The 19,709-nt window shown below is 40.6% G+C and overlaps 1 protein-coding gene across 1 annotated transcript in view; it reads right to left on the bottom strand.

Annotated features, from left to right (window-relative positions):
- Nucleotides 1-14,193, bottom strand: part of EGFLAM (EGF like, fibronectin type III and laminin G domains) — a gene marked incomplete at both ends in the record, with an annotated part of 75,165 nt that extends 60,972 nt beyond the window's left edge. Inside the window, one exon of the mRNA XM_080638645.1 lies at nt 14,073-14,193. Coding sequence (XP_080494771.1) covers nt 14,073-14,193 — 121 coding nt within the window. The remainder of the gene's footprint in view (nt 1-14,072) is intronic.
- Nucleotides 14,194-19,709: the final 5,516 nt, after the last annotated feature.

The following is a 19,709-nucleotide window of genomic DNA, read 5'->3' as shown; positions in this document are numbered from 1 at the left end:
CTGAACTTTCCCTTCACAAGCATGACAACCTGACTGCGTGATCTGATAGAAGCAATGTTTATGCCACTGAGATGCAGGAGACGTCATAGCTTTCAAACAGTCATGTTGCAACACAGTATCAAAGTTGTTTGTCAGCTGATCACAACTGTTCCAATATATATCGCTGTTTATGAACAAGTTATTTTGGGATAAATATGCGCTTGAGGCATTTTGCAAGATTTTACAGAACATCATGTATTAGGCACTCTAAAAATGGATATTAAAACTGGTCTAAACATTTACATCTTTAAATCAAAGGTCATGTTTAGAATATAAAGACCAAAAATAGCTTTCAATGGTAAAACTCTATGGATATTTGTTGTTCCTCCTACAATTCAGGTCAGAAATACCTCTCTTTTCAAAATTCAGCATGAAATTTCTGTTTATCTGATGCACAGTACAAAACCACAATAGAGCCTGCTTCCCTCTGCAGCCTGCTGGATGGCAACCTGCAAACTACTATACCTACTACTTGTACATACTCTGAAGATCTGCCGCAGTGATGATCCCACCTGCAAATGTCTTCTGCAGTGAAGGAGAGCTCTGCATGGAGATTAGCTCTGATCAAAAAGAACAAGGAACCAGTCTATATGAAAATAAAATCGAACACACTTTGCACAAAGTCATTCTTCTTTCTGGCCCGTTAAGGACAGAAAGCCTGATGTTGTCCAAAATGCTTTGATGAAACTGGTAATAGAAGCATGCAAAGAAGCCATTAATCAAGGAGGAACACTCTGAACACGTATTATGACTATACATTGTAAAAGTATATGAAATACAGGAAGTTAATGAGGATTCGACTGTAGATAAACAATGTTGAGCTGACAACATTGTATTTACTTTTCTGCTTATAGCTGTTTTGTTTCTTGTTTATAGATCTGTTTGGTTTTATACTTCTAAAAATATGCAAAAACTGCTAAACCAGTGAAGAAGTCACCAAACAAGCTCTCCAGATGAGCTGAAGAATACATGAGCCCTCTCCCTAAGATGGAGTTAATTTTACCATTTGAAATAATTAATATAATTTAAATTTTTGCTTCACAAAAGCCACTCAAATTAAAAATGTTAAAAAAACTTATCCTACTGATAAAAGTGTCATTTCCATTGCAGCTCCACTGCTACATAAAACAGCCTCTGTCCATGAAGTAAATACCCATACGCTACCATCAGGGTGGCCATAGGCAAAGTGCCTCCTGAGAACAGTCCCCAGCCTCAGCCAGTCAATTGTGTATCAGCACCTCAGGATGCTCCTGGAACTGAATCTGCCAACGGCGATGTCACTTCCATGCCTACCTTTGTGATTTTAAGAGTTAGCATGGGTACCCAATGAGAACACCATCTGCTTCCAGCCTTACCATGCTGGCCTCATGTAGCTAAGGAGCAACCACTTCAGATTGATGCTTTCCTCCAGCTATTTCAAGAGAATAGCTCATGCACACACAGACAAGTTCCTCCATCCTTCCAGTCTTAAAATGACCTCAAAATCTTACTACAGTGATGAACAGTTATGAGAAAAACTCAGCTTCAAAACAAATACATTTCTTATGTTCACAAGCTTCACATCTGAAGTGCTTTGGAGGAGCTGGATAAAGTTCATCACAGTTGGTAATATTATTTTAGAGAAAATTTCAAAACTTATGGAAATATTAAATTAGATTAAAATAATACTGACTCAAAATGGTATTTTTTAAAATATTCATTAATTATCTGAAAATATTTGGGTTGGAAAATTTTCTTTTGGAATTTTAATTATATTTTGCGTTTCACTTTCTCTTTCCTATTTAGATATTTATGTTGTTTCAAGGCATGCAGGTAGTCACAGGTACTTACAGGTCCTGAAATAATACAAAAATAATTGTCTAATTCAATTCACATGCAGTAACATGGCAATTTATTTAAGGAAAAATGGTTGGTTCATTTTATCTTTACTAGTTTATGGTTTGGAAAATTAAAAAAAATTATTCAACATATTCTGTACTACTATTAATGGTAGAATATAGGCCAATGAAATGAGATAACCATTTCATTATTCTACTTTTAAATCTGTGTGGGTAACAGTTAAGAGGTACTGACTGAAGGATTCCTTATTTTCCAGGTCAATGTGTCTCCTATTTCTATTCAGTGAAACAAGAGAAATTTGTTGACAAAATGCCAGCAATAAATCTGGAGAGGGACTTTTTACAAGGGCATGTATGGATAGGACAAGGGGAAATGGCTTTAAACTGACAGAGGGGAGATTTAGATGAGACATTAGGAAGAAATTCTTTACTCTTGGTGGTGAGGCACTGGCACAGGGTGCCCAGAGAAGCTGTGAATGCTCCATACCTGGCAGCATTCAAGGACACGCTGGATTGGCTTTGATCCATCTGGTCTAGTGGAGCGTGTCCCTGTCCATGGCAAGGAGTTGGAAATGGATGAGCTTTAAGGTTCCTTCCAACTCAAACACTTCCTTTGCGTCTATAAAATCATAGAATCACAGAATCATAGAATGACTGTATGAATATAAATAGCAATAAAAACCCATATGAAAGAAAATTCAAATTCATTCTAAATTGAAGTTTTCAGAACAAAACTTTTTCCATAAAGAGAAATACCTTTTGATTTGTTTCAAACATTATTTAATTCAGTCCATTAAGTCATAAGAAAAAGGTTTCATTGAAATAGCATTTTATCATTCAAAAACCTGTTTTCAAGAAAGAAAACCACTCCTAAAAGAGGAACAAAATAAATTGTGGCACATTCACTCTCTCACTGAAATATTAGTGAAATTCTATTTCTAAATCAATAAATAGCAATAGGGTTTTCTCTTGTTTCCCTTCTTTTTACAGACTGACCGAGGTTACGCAAACACCACAGTGGAATGAAGGCAGCACGATGTTCTGGAAAAGGTCAGGAAACCCTAAATGAAAAAAATGTGCCATCTTTTAACCTCTTTGAAGCATTTTCCAGCTCTCACTGTCCAGCAGCTGTATGCAAGAAAGCAAGAATCTCCCAGCCACACAAACTGCAAAAGATGATGACTTGAAACTGGAAAATCTCAGCCATTCTCTCTTGTTCCCGCACCCTGAGTAGCAACAACAGCATGAAAAACATAAAAGAACAGAGAAAGCTTGACAGTTGTTGCTCTGAAGGAATCAACCACCACTTCTAGCGCACTAGATTCTGATAAGAAGAAATCAACTGGCTCACTTGCATGCTACCACAGTGAGCACTGGTGCAGAGCTGCAGGTAGTATAGCCCTATTGAGGCATCACAGTTTTGACCCAGACTATGGTGTACAAACTTTTGGAGAGACTAACCTGAGCTCAGTTTAGTGATTTAAAAATACTGCAATAAACACAATGGAAAAAAACCCTCAACATTGTAATAATAGCAGGCCAGGAGCCACGTGATGTTTCCTTGATGCAGTATATAGCATCTGTTATCTGCCCAGGTACATCTGAGGTGACAGTCATTGGGGTATTTATAGCCCAAGGAAGAGGAATGAAGGAGGCAAAGCTCAGAACTTAAGCTACAGTGCAGCACAGTGAATCCCATTAAAAACAAGCAGGCACAATGTCGGTGGTGACTTTATTGTGGCTTTTCCTGTGTTGCCATGACCCTGCAGATCATAGAAAAGAAGGGCAGAGGTGGGATGCTCTGTTCCCCTCCTTGCACTCCTCCCCGTAGCAAGGCTCTGTTTCCAGGAAAGCTCCAATGCTGCAGAGAGAATAGAGACAGCAGGGGAGCTCTGCACAGCATGTAGCAGCTTCCAGGTGTGGGAAGGAGAAGCAAAAGTTGATTTTTTAATTTTTTATTTTTTTTTTTAAGAGCTAGATAATGAAAAAACGCCTCTATCTATTCATGGTTAGGCACTGGAACCTCTTTTGAGGAATTCCTGGCACTGAAGATTATTAAAAGCAGGGAGCAAAGGTCCAGTTTACACCTGTCCTGCCTTTGTCAAGAGGGACAGCCAGGGCAATCTCTCAATAACTCTTACAGGCTTGTGTTTCTAATAATTACTGAGCAGAGGCCAGCCTGACTAACACAAGTGCACATTTACATATGCTGTATCTGCATCTGAGGTAAGGTGGTGAGATACTTCTTGTAATGGAAGCACTTTCCACTTCCAGCACAAATGCAGTATAGGGGCCCATAAAAAGCCCCACTAAGACATTCCACTTGCATCATCTCAGGTGCATTCCTGGAAGCCTAAGTCAAAATCTAGTGCTCTCACACATAAAACCAGGCTTGTGCTCTTGCTGTCGAAGCCTCAGTGCTGGGTCACAGCTGTCCTCATTCCTGATGCGTCTGCAGAAGAAAATGGTAGCCATGTCCCTGTTCCTGGAGACGAGGCAGCACTGGGGATCACCTCTCCCTGCTCCAGCCTACCAGATGCTTGGATGCAAAGCTCAATATCTTTCCTGTCCTGGGATTTCCTGGCTGGGCTGGGACCTGCCTTGTCCTTGAGGCTGTGTCCAGCAGCCAGTGGGCTGCTGCTAGCCCTGCCTGTTGCCAGAGCCCTGCATGCCCTGCTGCTGCCTGCATCCTCATCAGCTACTTCACCAGTATTCAAATAACTGTCTCTGAGGTGTAACTTAGGTGTGGTGTTAGAAAGTAGCTGAAATCAAGCTATGGCATGATACCTGAATAATCAGTAGGGTGGGCTAGATAAGAACCAGCATGCCAATAGCATTCCCTGCCATCTCCTTTGACGCCATCTGCCTCCATGGCTTTCTATACTGGGACTACATTGGGAACAGCAATCAATTAAAAAGACACTCAGCTGATGGGCACTGGTAGGTTTGCAAATGTTGCCCAGGTGAGACAGACCCAGTGAGCAGCAGGGGAAAGGGCATCCAAGTAACACTGTGTCATCCAGGTTGCAGTTTCGTCCTACCACTGAGCAAATAGAACAGCCCACAGCCAGTGGCAAGGGCAAGGTCTCACACCTCTTGCTCTGCCACATCCTCACTCCTCCATCCCTCTTCCTCCAGGCACTTCCCTTCACCTTCCCACCCGCGGCTTCTCCCTCCACTTTTGCACTGATTTAGGTGTCATCTAAGAGAATTCAGACCCCTTTCACCAGAAAAAAAAATAAATAAAAAAATAAAAAAAGACTGTTCTCTTTTCTCTTGTGGCCCATGCATCTGAGGTGCTATGAAGGACAAATATCAGAGGAGCTCCAGAAAACATGGCACTCCAAACACTAGTGGAAGCAGGGAAACATCAACAAAGTTGCCCCCTAAGTCGTAGGCATTGTTGATGAAAATAAACTCTACAAAGCAGGCTATTACTCTTCTGAAATGAAATGACAAAAATAAGGATAAAAGTCAGCCTGCTACATTTTCTGAGCATTGGTAACATAAGTATAATACATAAAAGAACCACATACGAAAGAGTTTGTGTTTATTATAAAAAACCAGCTTTGTGATATATATAAATAAAAAGGCCAGACAAACTGTAGAAGTGTCAAATAAATATCTTGAAAACTTATTTTTCCAACAATCAATATCAGTTAAAGGTGTATTTTTCACGTATTCACTAGCTAAAGCTTATTATCTTCAATGGGAACCATGGTAAAATTGTTCATGCTACTTGAAAAATGTTTTGATGTGTCTTAATCTCTTTGCTTTATCTACTACAAATTTCTCCCTCAATGATACACAATACAAAACAGCTCTTGAAGAAATAGTTTATTTGTTATAAGGAACAAAATTCAAGGTGAGCTTCTGGAAAAGGGGTCAGATAGAAAAACCCGGCAATCATGGACACATATACACAAAGATTAAAGTATAAAGAGAAGAAAGATAAACATGTGACAAACAACAAATGTGGAGGGTGTGAATATGACATACAGCATTTTGGGTTCCCACAATCCCTACAAGTCCTAAGGAATTGTTTTGAAGCTCATTCTTGGTGGACACAATTTTAATCACCTTTGTGGCCCACTGCTGGACTTGCTCCAGTGTGTCCGTGTCTTCTCTTGTACTGGGCAGCCCAGAACTGGGCCGAGTACTGCAGATTTGCCTCACCAGTGCTCAGTAGTGAGGAAGAGCCACATCCCTTGACCTGTTGGCAGCACTCCCAACATAGGGCAGGATGCTGCTGAACTTTCTTTGGCAAAGGCACGAGGGCTGCTACAGCCCAGAGACCCTAACCTGACTGGAGAAACCAGTTCAATTGCAACTGTGATTTTATTAAAAGCTGCTGAAGGCCAGGTCACGGAGGAAATCTGACATCATCTCAAGAAGCAGGAAATTCTTATCCAACTCAGTTCCTCCATAACAAACAGAATAATTTCACTACCTTCTGCAGTCAGCAAGTCCCTCCATTCACCAGCAGCATCAGTAAAAACTGCAAAGGAAATTCTTTGTCTCTACTAAGTGGCTGGAGTACACATGCTTTTTAAACCTGAATCCCTGCGCTAATTTTGTGTGGGGCATGGCTGTGTATCCAAACAGTCAGCAACAAGCAGCACTATGTGAAAGCTGGGAGAATGACTGTAAGGAACAAAACCTTTACTGTTCCAGAAACAATGAGACATGGAACATGTGTCAGCATGAAGACCGGATACATAAGGAAATAAACAACGAATGGCCAAGACACAGTTGTGATGTCCACAAAGCTAGTGTCTAATACTCTCTAGTCCTCTCAAAACATTCCCTGCTTCACTGGCACATCAGCTTTGGCAGCCTGCAGAGTATAACCCTTTGGCCTCAACCCTTGCCAGTGCTGCCTCACCATGCAAGCTATGCCCTTCTCTTGGCATCAGCTGGTTCAAATGGCTTGTTCTTTTCCCCTTTCTGCCCATTTTAGGTGCTTTCCAGTTCTCTATGCAGAAGAGACTGGAAGAACCCCTTATATTCTGCAGTTTTCTTCCTCCATCCTCTCTATGATCACTTTGCCCTATGGCTTCACAGAGGTTTGAATGGCTTGAACATTCTCATCTCAGCCTAAGTCTTTTATCACATGCGTAGAAAGAGTTGGAATTCTTGACTGCATCATACCATAGCACTGCCATTCTGAGAGCTCAATTAAGATGAGAACAGTAGCAACTTGCACTCAACAGGTCCATGTATGAACTGGAACATCATGAAATGGTAGTGGGAACTAACATTTGTCTTTGTGCATGGCTGGAGTACCAGCTGCAATGTCACCATCTCTGTAAATAGTTGTCTTCATAAAAAGACTGCTTATTTTTAGAAACACGTTGCCTTCTCCTGTGATTATCTAGAAAGCAGAATATGAAATAAAGCTCACATTCCCTTCCAAGCAACAAATTCTGGCTTCTGCTATCTCTAATTAAACCACAGAAGTTTTGGTCCAAGGCACTTACTTTCCAAGATTTGCAGTTTGACAGGTTTTGTTCATGTGTTTTTTTCCTAAAATGATCTTCCAGTTGAAATTTCTTATGCATTGAAAGAATTTCACTTGACTGGAATTCTCTATAATCTTTGCCCTTAGGATTTTTTTAGAAGGTTTTTGAGCTGAGCAACACAAAGCCAGTCTTGGTTTTAAACTCTGTTCATGCAATAATGCCTCTGACACATTAGAAGAATTGGAATGATTTCTGTATTTGAAAGCAGCCTGCTGAACATTCACAAGATGCTCATTTCCCTCATTTTAGAAAGACAGTTCAAATTGCAAGTTCCAAATATAAACAGGTGTTGATATTTGACTGTACCATCATTTTCACAGGTGCCAGCAATTTTAAATTACTTTAAAAACCAAAAGAAGTGTTAAGAATAATCTGGCCTGGGACTCTTTCAGCCTCAGAGATCTTTCTGTGTGAGTTACACCAGTGTGACTATCCTCTGAGGACAAAGAGAAACTCAGAATCGCTTGGTGTTTGCTTCTTATGAGAATTGCTGTTAATGTGACTGCTATCTGCACTGTCATTTAAAAAGTGTTTATTAACTATAACGCTAACATATATAAGTGGAAAAGCACCCTATTACCATTTGGTGGTATACACATAAAGCCAGGTGCAGAATATGTTAGCAGCAGCAGCACATGGTTTACCTCTTCTACTTCCAAAAATTATCCAGAATAACTTTCAGCAATGCTCAAATAAAACATATTTTCAAGAAAACAAAGCCAGTGAATTTTGACTGTCCAAGTACATGGCAGAAAGTCACTAACTTGGTTTCTCTCACAGCCCCATAGATGTTCTTTTCCTTTTGAATAAAAGGCTTGCTAGGTCAATATTGTGTGAATTTCTCTTTCATTGGAGGCCAGTATCCCAAAGAGTCTTCCTCATGAGTTATTCTTACTCCTGCTCTCAGCAGAAGTACTGGTATGAACTTCTTGTATTTCACGCTACAGACCACTCACTTGCAGAGTTTATGGATCATCACACACTGTATCATTACCTAGATTTGAGTTAGTTACCTGTTTGCGATGGAACTTTCCCCCTAAGCCTCCAATTTTCAGTGGCTTACGCCCTTCTGAAGCAGTTACTTTCAAAGATGAATTTGGCTGTGCTTGTTCTCACCTTAGTAACTCTGCGAAGTCTACAAAAATAATGTTCATCTTTTGCTGTGGTCTGGATATTCTCGTTACATATATTACAAATAACTAATTTAGTTTTCACATGTAAGCATCTTCATTAAAGTAAAAAATAAATCAAATCTTGCCTGTTCTTACCCAAAAGTATTTCTTTTTCATTTGAATTAATTATGAGAAACAGGTTTTGTGTTTTGTTTGGTTTGTGTTTGTTGGTTTTTTTTCTAGACAGATCATTTGTTTGCATAGAAACCTATGAGGAAATTTTATTCAAGATCACATAGCTAATACAGACCTCACGTGTGCCTGTGGTTTGGAAAGTCTTCTGTTACATAATCACAAACCACCATTGCACATTCCCTGATAAATATTGCACCAAAGACTTTTTCATGGTAATTTACTCAGATTACAGGCATCTTTGATATATTTTAATAACGTTTCAATATGAGAAAACTTTTCTATAACCATTTTAGCGTTTCACTTCATTGTATCAGAAAAGCTGTGAAAATATCCTATCAGTCCTGCTTTGAGTCTCCATCATGAAGCAACAATATTAGTCATCCTGTATTTACTATTATGCTCAGTAGGACCACATTAAAGGGATATAACCAGAATCAGGCATAAGGTTGAGTCCCAACACAAGCATGATCTGAGGAATGATAAGCTCCCAAGTATGCTTTCAGCTGACTGATGAGTTTGTGGGGCACTGAAGAGATGCTATCCACTGAAATTTTATGGTTTATGACAGCAGAGTACTCTCCTGCTCCTTAGGATGTCTTTTGGGTGACAGACACTACAAATCCCTACCTATATGTCTAAGAAGATGAATCTGATCTTTGGACTCCTAACAAACTGTACACAGAACACAGTGCTGTGCCGTGTCTAGTCCAGTGTCACTGTGTATCTACCAGAGAAGATACAAGGTGTGATCTAAGATATGGAGGCATTCACTCACCTATTATTACGAAAGTAATGCGTAGTAGTCTTGGCCAAAATAGGGGTACACTTGTTCTGAGCACCCTAAAGAAGTCTAGTTACTGTCTAACATGTCTTGTTTGGAAAAGGATAAAAGCACAAAACCATTGTAATCCCACTTCAAAAACTGAAAATCTGGCCTGGGAAGGACTGGTAAACCCTCAAAGCAAATCTGTGACAGCCTCAGAACAAAAAGATTTCCAAAGGCTCACTCTAGTGCCTTAATTCCAAAACAAGCTTTCTTCTCCAAAGCATCACTGGGAACCCCTGTATCTGGTATAGATACATTTCCACCAATTCTTAAAAATGCCTTGGCTAATTTTACCTTTCTGAACACTGGTGGAAGTCTCTCTAGTAGTTTTAGAGGTCGCATTGGCAAATGGTGCTCAGGTAAAACAGTTACCAAAAGTTTCTTTTTACAGAAGAAGATAGCAATTTCAGGATAGAAAGCAACATATTTTGCTGAAAATAAGACTAACTAAAGTCAGAAAACATGCTACAAAATGAGTGATTAACAGTGTCATGCTAAGTAACATGCTCAAGTGAAATAATTCAGTGCATTCTCATTGCTGCGCTGGAGGGTATTAGGGGAATGCTCATTCCTGAATAAGGTGGTGATGGGATTGATGAGAGCTATCAGGATTTACCAAAGTACAGATCCCAGAGGTACTAGAGCAGGTCCAATCAAAATGAAAATGTCACACAGTGTTGTGACACAACTTACACCCAAATGCAATAAACAGCAAATACATATATAATCTCTGCTTGATTGATTTTACTGTCACTGGAGACATAGAACAATGTAGTCTGGTAGTCCCAGCTTTGGCATATGTCTGAAACAATAAAAGAATGATATTATTCTTCCCCCATATAAATTATTCACATCTTTTTTATTAGTTTTAGCTTACAGATGTGCACTGTCTCTGCTAGCTCTGCTGCCCTTGCATTAGGAATCATTCAGATTCAGAATCATTCCTTTCCTCAGACACCTCGCATTCAGCAGCAGATCAACCTCACCCTTGCAAGCTTTCCATGTGGGATTTATTATGACAGTGAATTACAACTCATTCTACTGCTGCTCAAGAAAAAAAAAAAAAAAGTAATTTTTAAAAACTCAAAAAAGCACCTTCTTTCCCAAAGAGTACGACATTTTCTGTATCTGTAGACCTGATTTTCAAGGTATTTTGATACCTAAATAGGGCTAGACTTTCAAAAGTGTTCCCTATCCAGCAGCTCTTACTACATAGCCAGATTTTCTAAAGAATTTAAGTATCACAGTGCCAAGTTCTTCGGAAAAAAAAAGTCATTTACTGTAGTGCTGACCAGAGATATGGGTCCTTTCAAAAATCTGGCCCCGATACTGAGTGTTGCACTCTTGTAAAGTCTTCAGACTCTAACCAGTCTGATTCCTTCAGCATTTACACACAAAGCCAGTGATGTCTACTGTTATGGACATCTGGGAAATAAATACAATACAACTCAATTCTTTATTTATATTAGTTGGCAAGCATAACAATAATAATAAAGGCTTCCTAGGTATCAGGTATGAATATTTTATTTTCTCTGAGCAGATCAACTCAACAGTTTTAATATTATACAGGGTACTGGAACTTGACACTGTCACTAAGAAAGTAACAATGCAGTATCATGCAACAAGTTCATGCCATGAACATGCATGGGAAATTAACTAAGTGGTCAGATTTTGCCCTGTAATTCTCTAAAATCACAGAACCATTAAAATTCAATTATTATTATGTTTATATTAGTAGTAGTATTACACACTAGGGGCTCAGTTTAGACTTTCCAGCCTTCAATCAAGTGACTGAAACTTGAAGAAGAAGCAGTGAAAATCTGTGTGTTTGCAGAAGGCAAAAGCAAAAAAATAATGTGAAAGCAGCAGAACAAGTGCCAGCGTCTGAGAGTACAAGATTTAGAGAATCCCAGCCTAATCTGTTCCCAACTACGTTATTCAACACACAGTGTCTAAGGATTTGTTTTAAGCCCTTCCCAAAATGTCTGTCATCCCATTTCCTTGTTGCCAGCAAATGTATCATGTAACTGTAAATAAATGTTCAAATGAGTTTAGCAGTCATCAGGATGTTTCAAATTTGAGCATGACAGCTTTTTCCCCTAAAGTTTAATTTAAGAAGCTGCATTTGTGGCCATGTAACCCTGTATTTTATTTTTTACTTTGCAAACAGCTTTCTCGCTCTACTTATTTCTTGGGATTGCAAAATTGAACTTTGTAAGCTGAGCCCTGAACAAAAAAACCTTGGAAAAATGGAGATGAATTTGACTATCTTTCTTCTTTTGATCAACAGGACCTCCCAGTCAGATTCTGGTATTGAAGATAGACTGGTTTTATCACTTATCACTTCTTTCTTGATATAACCTCTTGTTTTCACCTTAGTTACAATTCCTGTACGTCTCAATTCTATTGCTATTAAAAGGGCAAAGGGGGGGGGGGGGGGAGGAGGGAAAGCTTAAAGAACTTTTAATTATGTTATTTCTTCTTCACCCATTGCTTTTGGATGTGTGAGTAAATAATAGTTTCTTTTCACTTTTAACTGCCCAGCATGTGACACTCTGCAGAACAAGGTAGACTACCTTGTCTGTATGACCTACCTGGAACTATACCTGTTCTCAGTGTTTTGACAGCAACATTCTACAGTAGGGACCCAGTCATGGGATTCTCAGAAACCCACACACCAAGAGCCCTTGGCATAATGCAGATGGGTTTCAAATCATAGATGGCTGCACACAAACTGTCTGGGAAACTTCCCTCTTCAAAGCCTGGTGCAAGTGGATTTTCAAATGTTTGCACAGATTCTGAAAAAATTGTTCCCATATAAATCTTATACAGCAAAAGAAGTAGAAAAAGAATGATTGAATAAGTCAGTGAACCTGAAATAACATCAGTTATTAAAAAACAAAAATAACATAAACCATGTAGCTAATAAAAGTAAGGTAAACACAATATTAGTGTATTAATTCATTTCCTCCACAATACTACAAAAAATTTGTTTCCAAGCTTTAAGCTGTTTTAATTTAATTCATGGGAATACATTTCATCTAGGTCTGACATTCTGCTCCGATTAGGGGAAAGAAGTACACAGTATGTAGAGGAATATTTACAAATATCTACACATGTCCATTTCAAACTTCACATATACAGTATTTTAACATAAACTACAGGTTGTCTTTTTCACAGCTACAGTCTACCTAATTTCCTCAAGTACTTAATGGTAGCTATTATGACAACCAAGGATCATGGAACTAGATCCTTAAGAGACAAGGTCAGACCAGTAAAATTAGCCATCTGTCCAGTAACAGCTTTAAGCTCAGGCTGTATTTAAGTATTAAGTTTCCAACTGTACAGGCATTTATTGTTTTTTTTCTTTTTTCTCATAAGAGCAAAAGAATGCACAATACTGATTCTAAAGAGCAGCAATACAAATCTTATATCACTGTGAAATATTTACAAAATGGGTCTGAAGCTGCAAACACTTTGTGAGCTGAGGCAGAATTTTCTAAACTTGTTATGTTTTCCGTTGATCTGACCACAGTGAACTCAGAGGTAAAGACTCCAGGATAGTCCCAGTGTCTGTGACAGTCTTGGGCATCAGTATTTCCTTTTAGAACCACAATTTTTCAAGTATGCAGAATGCCAAACTTCACCACACACTGCGCCCCATCTCATTGTTTATATTTTACCTTACTGCAGGTTGCAGAGGCTGTAAAAGCTGCTCAGAGTCAGATTTTTAACTTTCAACCACTAAGGACCACATACTACCACCTTGATCAAGGTGCAAAACCCTGTGACAGCCGTGGGGAACTCTCCCACAGGTCACAGGTAGCACTCAGGCAGAAGCAGAACTTGGACAACCCCACATCATGCCTGGTACATAATAAGTACATCATTATAAGTAAATTATTGCTTCCCTAGCCATTTTTCTTTCACATTTTCTACTCTATGTATTGTGTTACTGGCTACCACGCACATGAATGTCACAGCAAAAGCACAGCCCTGACGACAAGAAACCTCTGACCGGCACAGAGGTTCACCTGGCTCCTAACTCAGCTCACGCAGCACCTGAAGCATGGGCTTCAGGGAAAAAAACGGATACAAATTTTGCCAATCCCTTCCGCAGTAGCGGCAGTCGGGTCCTGGTCTGTAACTCGGGTGCACCCACCGGCATGGGTGCTAAATGCCGGAGAAAATGGATCGTTCGCTGGTTCTGCAACTTCACCGCTTTCAGTGGCACATCCGCTGCCACTGCCTGGGCATCCTCTCTCACCCCCGGGTAGAGGGGGAAAAAGCAGGGGCTGCAGGGAAGGGCAGCGAGCGGCGCTCGCCTCGTCGGCCGAACCCGCTGCGGGCTGGGCGCGCCGGAGCTCACGGGCAAGTTCATTTCACACACGATCGGACCCACGGCTGCCCTCCGCGGAGCCCCAGAGGCGGACCCCCAAGCCCGCGGCGACGCCAGTTTTAAAGGGACGCGAAACTTCGCTGGGTGCAAGAGCGATGCAGGAAGAGGGCATCTCCCACCCTGCACCGCCACCCGCCCTACCTTGCCGCCGGGGGATGCTCCTCCGCGGCACCGCCGCGGACCCGAGGCACGAAGCCAGAAGCAGCAGAGAGGCGAGGCAGCGGCAGCGGTAACGGGGGCAGCAGCGGCCCGTCACCTCCATGTGCGCCGTGTTGTCCCGCCGGCGCCCGAGCTGGGAGCTGGGGCCGGCGCGGAGCGGAGTGGAGCGGCGAGGCTTGCACCCGCGCAGGGTAGGGTCGGGGAGGGAAGGAAGGGAAAAGAAAGGAAGGGAGGAAAGAGAAGGGGGGAGGAGGCTGGGTCCGGCCCTTTGATGGGATTACCGCTTCGGCGGCGCTGGGCACAGCTAGGCACCTCCCCCCGGAGCGCCGCGGCCCCAGCCCTGCGCGGACAGGGTGCCGGAGCGTCCCCTGCCCGGTGACCCCGGTACCGGTGGTGCTCCCTCGTCAGGCCGGCCTTGCCCCGGGGTGCACAACCGGGACCGTCCCAGCACCGCGGGGCGGGATGTCACTCCTTCCTCAGCAGTGACACCCTGCCCATTCCTGCCCGTTCCCCGCCCAGGGCCTGGCCTCGGCTCCCTCCCGTCCTGCGGGACCCCAGCGAGGTTGGTCCTCTCCCCGGGACACGAGCATTAACACTGGGATTCACAGTTTCTTCCTTTTTTTTCCCTGGCTTCCTGAAAGGGACAGGGCTGAAGTGAAGACAAGTACTAGGGCAAGGAAGAGGATTTGGTGAGGAAGTTGTTGCTGAGTTAAGAGGATAAATTAAGTCTAATCCCCCCATATGGAGGCTGAGACCTATCCAGCTACTCAGACTAATATAGAAACCTTTGTGGAGATTAGAGGTGATGGGGAGGGCTAGGGGAGGAAGATACGGAAGCTACAGTTTGAGGATCTCACAAAAAAACAGGAAAAGATGAGCAAGAAGGAGCCCAAAGAGTGCCTTCAGAGTAATATAGCATTGGTGGGAAGAAAGGCCAAATCTCTTTGGTTCGGTATCCTATCTTTGGAGTTTAACAAACAGAGGAGGGTTCAAGAAACTTCGTATTAGGCAGATATGGGATTATCTGCCCTTTGCTTTAGGTCTCATTCTAATCTCAGTTAATTGGAGATAAATTTAAATCCTGAAATACCAGAGTTGTTATGTCTTGAGTGTTTGTGTGGGCTTTGTTTTGGAAATGAGCTTCATTTGTTTGTTTGGTTGTTCACTTTGATAACGTTGAGTAGGTTTGATGTCCATATAAATTATGTGTGTTTATGCAGCCCCTTTTTGAATCTTATTAACTTTATAACACTGATACTCTGTTCAGTGAGTTCCAGGCTGTAATTTTATGATGTTTGGGGAAAAAAAGACAGAAGGAGATCAGAAGAAAATCTGTTTCTCTGTGGGAACAATGCTGAGACAGGAAAATAAGGAAAGCTGTACCATTTAGGGGTACAAGAGGAGACAAGGAAATGGTGTCCTTTTGGACATATCAGAGGAAGGGAGTTGGAGGCCATATCCCACAAAAGCTCTGCAAGTACCTCAGGAGGAAGCTGGAGGGGAAATCAAATTCCTCACAGGAGATGGTGGAGAAGACAGCCTTTGTGTCCCTCAGGGACACAGCAAGGAGACAGGAACCTGGTCTCTTCAGAAAGGGCAGCATGTGAGTTTTAGAGTGATCCCCACCAGGAGAGCATGCTCGAGGCTGCAGGAGCTAGAGATGAGGAGTAGTTCTGTTAGCGTACTTGGGATGCCAGTGGTGTCTCTGTCACACCCTTATCAGCCTGCCTTGTAGAGCTGGAGGAACGGTAGTGTGTGGGGGAGAAGCCCAGGACCCACAACAGGAATTCCTGGTGGGGTCAGGGACTGTGGTGCATTGTGAAACTGCAATTCATAAGGCACAGAATGAACTCTGGGCACCACATTTGCCCACAGGACACATGGGACTGCTCACTCATCTGTAAACGATGGCAGAAAGATGATTGCCAGAGGTTGAGAAAAGCTCCAAACAATTCAGTTATTTGTACATTGTGCTGTCATGCACCTTGTTCACCAGTGGTTGTATATACCTGTTGATAAGGACTGAGACACAGTCTTTTGGAAGTCCATAAGTCTAGTGGTGGTGAAGGCAGTTTTCCATCCTTATCTGCTGAACACACTCCACTGGGGAAGATGCTAAGCCATGAATTTGGGTACTAGACCTGTTCTTAGGTCAAATATTCCATCCTTTCTCCCATTCTGTAGCTATGAGAGGGAATCAGGCTCCAGTCCACAAGGTTTCTTACTCTGGGAAGCAAGAGTATGTAACACAGAGCATAGAGTTTTTTCCTCATATCTCTTCTCTTAGAGGCAACATATGTGCATAAAGGAATAGGAATGCAAGGAATGATGTCATGGGCATGCAAGAGAAACACTCTCTCATACTTCTGTGTACACAGACCCCTCTGAAAGCTCTACATCCAGAAGGTTTGACTCAATTCAGCTTCAACTGCGTTACACTGGTATGTCACATGTGATTTGCAAGTGCTGACATCAACAGCCATCCTTTTTCTTTTAAAAGATAAAAATAGATATGAACGTAAATGTTCAAACATGGCCATAGCCTCTCTTTCAGAGTTTGGAAGTCCAGTGTAACAGGGTGAATTTCACAGCCAGCACATCAAGTCTCATGATGAAACAAAGTGGTTTTAGATCTCTAGACCATTATGTGTTCATAGTAAAAGATAGATTCCTACAACTATTCTCAGCACCTGATCTTACAATAAATTACCAAGGAAGCAGTTTGCTGTGGCAGGAGCTGAAACAGGATGTTTACCCCAAAACTATTTCATAAAAGCGAGGAAGTCTTTCTCTGTGGACAGTTAAGAAAGCAGACAGTGAGCCTGGAGAGCGTAGGTGTCTGGTTAGTGGGGTTAGCATGCTTTTCCATTGTGATTCATGGGGGAAAAGAGCCGTGTCTTTGCCTTGGGGCTTGTCTTCACTTGAAAGATATTTGGGATAAAAGGAGAGTGTAAATTTATAGCATTTTCCAGAGTAGCTCCATATGTGGACACATTTAGTGCAGAATAAGATTAAAAGAAAACCAGTGAAGAGTCTTACTGAGAAGTATAAAAAATGGAGGTATCTATGGTGCAAAGGGATGTTTCACAACTTCATAGTTCTTTTTATAATGTCAGTGAGAAGCCTGGTTTAGGAAATTAAGAATCTCTACATTTTCATAATTATGAAGAATGGATTTTTCTCTCTTTAACTAAAGCCTCAAAAATTTTGTTGTACTTTTTTTCCTTAATAATTTGTAAGTTTTTAAAAGGTGAATTCTGAATATGTGGCATTGTGTCAATTTATCCATAATCTGCTACAGATTTTTGTCAGGAATTTTTCCTAGGTTCTGGTTGAAAGAAGTGCATAAACTGCTGACCTCTTAAAGTCCTCTTATTAAGCCAAGAGCATTCTACTTATTTTACCATCCTGATATTAATTCCAACATGAGGCATTGACTATGAGACACACCAATCTATATTTTTGATATATAAAATTATACAGAGGTAAGGTTCTTCATATTGACTTTAGTAACTTCACAAATATATGGAAAATAGAAGGACCATTACTTACCTGTTCTCAAATACAAACCTCACAAATATAAATGCACTTAAAATCAGCAAACTTTATTTAATAGATCACATTTAGTTTTATAGCAATGAAAAGCACATCACAGTAATTTGTACCCTATTATAGTTTAATTAGAAAACAGTAATGTTTCATGAATGTATATATTTGTTGTTTCAAATTCTCATTCTAATAAATAGTTGTCTAACTGGTAAAACCCCCCAAAACTGGCAAAATAATTAATTACCTTGCAATATAATGACTGTTTACATTTATTATCTCATTCATCACTTAGAAAGAGTCATAGATGTTCATGGAGTCTATATTACAGACTGCCGTCTAAAGTCATAATTCTTGCATATGCATTTCCTCTAGCTTAACTAAGTAGAGTGTCTTGGATAGATCTGTTTCTGATTGCACAGAGGATGGTAATTGAAAGCATTTAAGAGCATTTTAGTGCATAGGGCACCACAGAAGTCTACGATACATATTTGGAGCAGCTTTATTTATATGAATAAGTGGCTCTACAGACAGGATATATGTGAACAGGTCAGAAAGGAAGTTCAGGCTGCTCAACAAACTAAAGGAGCAAGGGTCATAGAAATTCTAGTTTTCCTTCAGAGTTTGTAGGGTTTCTTCTTTATGATATTACTAGGAAACACATAAAGATTAATATAAATTTAAGTTACCTTAAAGTGGTAAAGAGATGAGTTTATCCTATTAGGTTCTTAACTTTTGATACCATCTATTTTCTTCAGATCTGAGTCTGAACTGAGCCTTCCAGGCCCTTGTCCTCTCCCTGTTTTCCATCAGACAGTTTACGAAGTCTAGACTTAAGTCATTTGGGACCAAAAAGAACAAAACAAACTCTGCCTGCCATTTACTCAAATTTTAATGCAGAAACAACTATACAGCAGAGACATACTTCACATTCTCAAATAATAAATGCTGAAAATGCAAACTCAAACAAACCAGCATCAGTTTTCTGTCTTGTCACCTCAATAAATATTTGCCATATATTTATTCACCAGACTGACACCTTAAGTACATTACACTTTCCAAGTACTTAGAGTCTTTCTCTCCTCCATTGTCTCTCATACGGATTGGCTGTGGTGTAGACAAAAAGTCAATATACCTGAGAAGCACATACCTCTGCAAGTGCTAAGGATGCTACAAAGAAGAGCCTTTTACTGACCACATCTGCATCAGTGGAGAGTCTTTACAGTCTGTTTTCCTTATGCTGTCAGTCTGTCCCCCAGTCTCCCTACTTCTTACTATGTTTTAAGGCTATTTCTATTTATCACAGTTCATCAGTTACTTGTACTGTATCAGGACTTACAAACTCCCGTCAAGACTGGTTTTATACACTGAGACAAAAAGATAGCATAGAAATACTTGTTGTGCCCAAAGTTTTCAAGCATGTAACAAGTAAATTCTGAGAACAAAAGGGATGAATGGGAGGATGATGAGCAACCAAATAAATAATAGTTGTACCACTGCAGTACCCTGGACAGTATAAACTGTTACTTTCCTCATTATTTTCTCTCTTTTGCCCTCACTAATTTTCACTTTTTTATGCCACATTAGTATTTATCATGTTATAAAGTGCTCTTTCTTAACATGCTATATAATTTCATTAGTCACAGGATGACACTTTATCAAGCATCATCGGTACATTTATAATTAAGAATCAGTATGCATTACATTGTTAAAACAATAGGATTATACTGGATAAATATTTAAGGTTCCTTTCTTCCACTTGTGGACGAACTTCATTACCTTGTTTAAAATTTAAAATAAATGTGATTAGCAACGAGCACAATCATTTGTGCCAGCACTCCAAAATGGATGTGGTAGTCTATATGTTCAAATCCTAAAGTTTTATCCTGCTTCTTTTTTTGTAAATAATACTGTTTCTTACTTTAATATCAAACAATTTTACAGCACTTAGGTCATGGATTAGGATGTCAGTATGCTACAAATGCCCAAGGTAAGCCCCAAAGATCACTCAACCTGAGTAAATTTGATCTCCACACAGGCAGACTGACAGGCAGAGTGCAAGGAACCACCTGG

This window comes from Psittacula echo (genome assembly GCF_963264785.1).
Source record: "Psittacula echo genome assembly, chromosome: Z".
Classification (NCBI taxonomy): domain Eukaryota; kingdom Metazoa; phylum Chordata; class Aves; order Psittaciformes; family Psittacidae; genus Psittacula; species Psittacula echo.
Note: the sequence above shows the minus strand (reverse complement) of the source record. Positions and strands in the feature narration are given on the sequence as shown.